Here is a 5549-nt window from a genome sequence, read left to right on the forward strand (position 1 = left end):
AGCTTGTTAATGACAAGAATTTTATCTAAAGGAAAAAGTTGTTACTATTTAATGTAAAAGGAAATAGTGTCTATAAAAAAAAAATTACGCGTGTAGTCTAATTAAGTCTGAGTGCTAGCATTACACAGAACCTCGAGGTATCCCATCATTTCTCCTAACCTTCAAATCACCAACACCCTATCCCAAACCCTAATCTAACTAATTAATGGAAAAATTTAATTTGTAAAATTTTGCTGTATATTTACTGTTAAAACAAAGAGAGCAAAAATTTTTTTTTTAAATTTATCTTTATGTAAATTCATCTTTATGTAAATTCATCTTTATGTAAATTCATCTTTATGTAAATTCATCTTTATGTAAATTCATCTTTATGTAAAAATTTTTTTTTAAATTCATCTTTATGTAAATTCTTTGAAAATTTGTATATAAATTTATATTAATTTAAACAACTCTTCAATGTTATATTACATATTGATGACATCAAACAATCCGTATTTTTTTATAAATGAGTTATTTTGTTAAAACCCTTTGAAAACTCAGGAGTGAAATTATTAGACCACCCTTGGTCATTTTGACCAAGTTAATTAGAGAAGAAATAAAACTGAATCGCTAACATCAGAAAGGTTATAAGTCCACAAATCCTTATTTTACACGAAAGACAAAACCGTTTTGATTTTCAAGCTTCGGATTTTCAATTTTTTCCAATTTATTCAACGGTTAGTACGGGTCTAAAAGATATATTATATTTTTTTTATTTTATTTAACAGTTTTTTTGTCTTTCCTGTAAAATAAGGATTTGTGGACTTGCTGTCTTTCTGAAGTTAGCGATTGTACTTTTTACTTTAAGATACACTATCATTTTAAATCATTTCCAGTGTAATTTTTTTATCTACAATAATCAATTTATGAATAGTTTGTGTTTCCTTCAGTGCTCTGATTTCTTTTTCTTTTTCTGATTTAAATACTGATGATTCCAGCGCATATTTAAAAAGAAGCTTTGAGTAACTGCCAAAACTGAGAGGTATTAGAAGTTCTTTTAACGCAAGAATTCTTCCATCCGGTGTCATAAACAAAACTCCTACTTTTTAGCATTTCATGGTGTAATACTAATTCTTTGTTTTTCAAGACAACGATTTGCAGTCACCAAACACATTTTGTAATTGTTGTGAACAGACTTTGTTCACCAAGCAAATAGTTGGTTTAAAAAGGCACTACTTTTTCATTTTCGATTCAGTTTATTCTTCAATAAATTTGTTCTCCAATCAGCTTAATATCGTATTTGTTTCTTTAGATGACTTTATCTTTCTGGTTTTAAAAATGCATCAGAGAAGAACCTACATTATTTTATTTAACCTAGTGATTAAGTTGTTTCACTTTCATCGCCATCTTTTATCATTCTTTTTTATCGAAATCAAATAGTTCAATGTAACGGCAGCGTGTAACTTACAATGGTCTTACTTTTACACCGTTCAGAAATTTAAGGGTTAAGTTTACACTCACAGTTCCTCAAAAAAGTTAATAAAAATAGTTAGAGGGACGTTTGGACACTTCATTTCCATCTTAACAAAAATCTGGAAAAGGTGAAGTTTATCATAAAATAACTGTTTGTATCCTGAATTTTCAAGCTCTGTAATTTTGTATTTATACATCAACATCATTAAGCTGCTCTAAGTTGGTGAAAAAACGTAAGATACGTTTGAAAATGATTTAGAAACAGTATGCCTGGTAAAGTAAAATATAAGCTGGTGAAAAAACGCAAGATACGTTTGAAAATGATTTTGAAACAGTAAAGTTAAATGATTTAGAAACAGTAAAGTTAAATGATTTTGAAACAGTAAAGTTAAATGATTTAGAAACAGTAAAGTTAAATGATTTAGAAACAGTATGCCTGGTAAAGTAAAATGTAGTAATTTAGTAGAATAGCAGTATGCCATTGTATGCATAGCTGCACAATATTATGTAATAAATGCTAAATAAAGTATTTTAAAAATACATCGCTTTTACTAATATTTCTTTATCGTACTTTTCGATTGTTTTACAAATTTTTTTAACTTAAGATTTCATCAATTTTTGATAACATTCTACATATATAATAAAAAAATTTTTTATCGTTTTAAAAACGATAAATTTGAGAAAAATGATAAACTTTTTCTCACCGGAAATCCTCCAGATGAATACAGTTCATAGTGATCCAATCATGAAATGAGCCTATGAGAGTAAAAGTGGACCAAGTCCAATTTTTTTCAAATGACCCTTATGTATGTAAAGCTGCTAAAAATTTGCTATATTTTTAGAGCAAAAATGGACCTAGTCCATAACACATTTATTTCTTATTCAACAGAGGGCACCACATTTTTACTCTAACAATAAATCACCAGGTATAGAGAGTAATAGTGGACCAAGTCCATTGGTAGTGCTTTAATGTAAGAAATCAAGATTCAAGACCACATAAACTACACATTTTCTTAGAATTATTATTATATTAGAACAAGAATAACATGTGTACAGGTAAGATGCTTTAAATGAATATCTGATTATGGATTTATATTAATATAGTGAAGTATACAGCACTTTCACACTTTATAAAGTGACAAAACTGAAATAGTTTGGTGAGCGATAATATAAGATTTATTCAAATGCTCTCAGCAGGAATATAAATATTGATTTGTTAGACAGTAGATATAATGGTCTGTCACTACCAAAGTTACAGCCTCTTTAGAAAGGTCTATTTTGTGGCTTTAATAACATCTAGCTAGGGGAGCACTTGCATGCATGTTGTGTACATGTACATTATTCTTTCTAATAATATTCTGAATGTATGTAATATTTAAAAAATATTTATTGTAGAATAGTGTAAACATGCATTCACGAGCCGCACACATGGTGTCACTGGCATTGATAAAGTGCAAGAAGGTTCAGAGATCTCTAGCTACAGATACAACAATTGCAGATCCTAACTTAGCAGCAGATATACAGACAGAACGTTCTACATTTGCAGCTGAATCTCCGATTGTAGCCGATAATTCACCGGTTGTAGCAGTTGAATATCCGATTGTAACAACTGAATTTCCGATTGTAACAACTGAATTTCCGATTGTAACAACTGAATCTCCGATTGTAACCAATCAACGCCCTCGAAAACGAAAACGTTGTGTAACGAACTGGAAGAAAAATGTGATTAAGCGCTTACGAAATACAGGTAGCGAATATGTAAAGCATGGCGGAACGTTACAAAAAGCTAAGAAATTAAACGAACATTATTTAATAAATCACAGTTGCAAAAACAAATGTGCTGAAAATTTGACTTTAGAGCAGACTAAAATTCTGTTTGAAAATTTCTGGAAATTGGGAGACTTTGATGCACAAAATCTGTTTCTTGCTGGCTGCGTGAAACAATCAACAGTAGAAAGTAGACGACCAAGAGTAAGAAAAAACAAAATTACAAAAAATGAAAAAAAACATGCAAAGGATTTTGCACGAGTATACTCTGTGTTTGCAGATAATAAGCCCGTTACTGTTTGCAAACCATACTTCTTGGCGATATTTGACATTAGCAGCGGTCGACTAAATCGTGCGTTAGTCAACCAACGGGAGAATGGTGGTGTGTCAGGCAAAGATGGACGAGGAAAATATGATCACAAGACACAACGCATTCATGAGGAACACATCACTCGCATTAAAGATCATATTCGCATGTTTCCCACATACGAAAGTCACTATACTAGAAGTCACAGTGCATCTCGCCGCTTTCTACCTGCTCATTTGACGGTATCCACTATGTACGACATGTATAGAGAAAAATGCATACAGGATTCAGTCGAACCCCAAAAAGAGTGGAAATTTCGGGACATTTTTAATCATGAATTTAACTTGACGTTCCATCAGCCACTAAAAGATACGTGCAAGAAATGTGACATTTTTAAAACAGACATTGAAATAGAAAAAACTGGACACAAAAAATCTCAACTAAAAGCAGCGCATGAGATTCATTTGCGCAAAGCAGAGAAGGCGCGTCAATCCTTAAAACTAGAAAAAGAAAATGAAGACAATAAACATGCATCTTTTTGTTTTGACCTGCAAAAGGTCATGTCATTGCCTTGCCTTACAACCAATGAAGTTTATTATTGCCGGCAATTATCAGTGTATAATCTAGGCATTCATGACCTTAAAAATGACAATGCAGTGATGAATGTATGGCATGAGGGAACAGCCTCACGAGGTGCAGGTGAGATCGGTTCATGCTTATTGGCATATTGTCAAAATCTGGCAAATAGGGATATTACGCCTATTACAGCATTCAGCGACTCGTGCGGCGGCCAAAATCGAAATATAAAAATTGCACTGTTATGGATGCATTTGACGCAGACGACGAGTATTGAACTGGTGAATCATAAGTTTATGGTCTCGGGGCATTCTTATTTGCCTAACGATGCAGATTTTGGAATAATTGAGAGAGCAAATCCAAAATCCACAGAGATCTTCGTGCCAGAATAGTGGTACAAATTGATCGAGAACTGCTCTATGAAGAAGCGCTTCAGTGTTGCAAGATTAAGCACTGATAATTTCAAGAGTGTGGAGCCCTTATTGAAATTAATTACAAATCGGAAAGTGGATGAGAGTGATCAGAAGGTCAACTGGCTGGATATGCAATGGCTGCAACTTAGAAAGAACGAGCCATACAAACTGTTCTTTAAATACTCTTTAGATGATGACGCATCATTCAGTTTCATTTCGCTAGCGAAACGCGGACGTCAAACGAATCTTAGTGAAGTGAGTTTGGCTCCACTGTACTGTGGAGCAACAAAACTGAGCAAAGAAAAATACTCAGATTTAATGAAACTGTTAAAGTATATTCCTCCCATCTATCATGACTTCTATCAAAAGTTGGAACACAGCGGTCACAACAAGGATGTACTAGAAGATGAACTGCTTGATGACAGTGGCGATGATGATCAGTAAATTCGTGTGGTTTTTATTGTACTGTTTGTAATAATGAGGACTATTTTTGCCGATAATTAGTAAATAGTAATTGTGTTTTTTTACAACATAGTATGAATTTGTACTACTTGTCTTAATTTGAATTGCTATTGTAAACGAATAATATGAAATTTGTTCATGATTTTACACTAAAATGATTTAGCGATTTGTTGATTATGTTTAGAGAAAAAATGGACCAAGTTCATAACTATTATTATATTATTAATAATTATTCAAAAATTTATTTGTGCATTTCACATATCTTGTTGTCTAAGAAAAAAGATTTAAAATGATACTAGACATCAATAATATTACATATGGCTGATTTATATGCAAACACTAAGAACGCTTATTTCTAACGATATAGAAATATGGACTTGGTCCACTTTTACTCTTATGGGCTCAATTGTTCTTAGCTCTCCATAAAATAGTTTCAGAAGAACCTTCACAACATACAGACATTTTCCACGATGAGACTTCATTTTTTATAGAATAATTCAATTTAGAAATATATTATTGAGTAAAAAGAAAAGCCAATTCTGGATATTTTGCTTACCTCATATGTATTATCA

The 5549-nt window shown here is 31.9% G+C and overlaps 1 protein-coding gene across 1 annotated transcript; it reads left to right on the forward strand.

Annotated features, from left to right (window-relative positions):
- The first annotated feature begins 2652 nt into the window (after positions 1-2652).
- On the forward strand, positions 2653-5164 carry LOC149886755 (uncharacterized). The gene has a single exon (XM_090090884.1). It carries the CDS (start codon positions 2860-2862, stop codon positions 4492-4494), a length of 1635 nt encoding a protein of 544 aa, XP_089947010.1. The 5' UTR covers positions 2653-2859; the 3' UTR covers positions 4495-5164.
- The last annotated feature ends 385 nt before the right edge of the window (positions 5165-5549 follow it).

Source organism: Hydra viridissima, unplaced genomic scaffold (assembly GCF_058129835.1).
Source record: "Hydra viridissima isolate aposymbiotic clone 2 unplaced genomic scaffold, HvirCarnegie_v1 scaffold_6, whole genome shotgun sequence".
Classification (NCBI taxonomy): domain Eukaryota; kingdom Metazoa; phylum Cnidaria; class Hydrozoa; order Anthoathecata; family Hydridae; genus Hydra; species Hydra viridissima.

Excerpts from the sequence above, each read along its gene's own strand:
- LOC149886755 (XM_090090884.1), top strand. The coding sequence starts at position 2,860 with ATGCATTCACGAGCCGCACACATGGTGTCACTGGCATTGATAAAGTGC.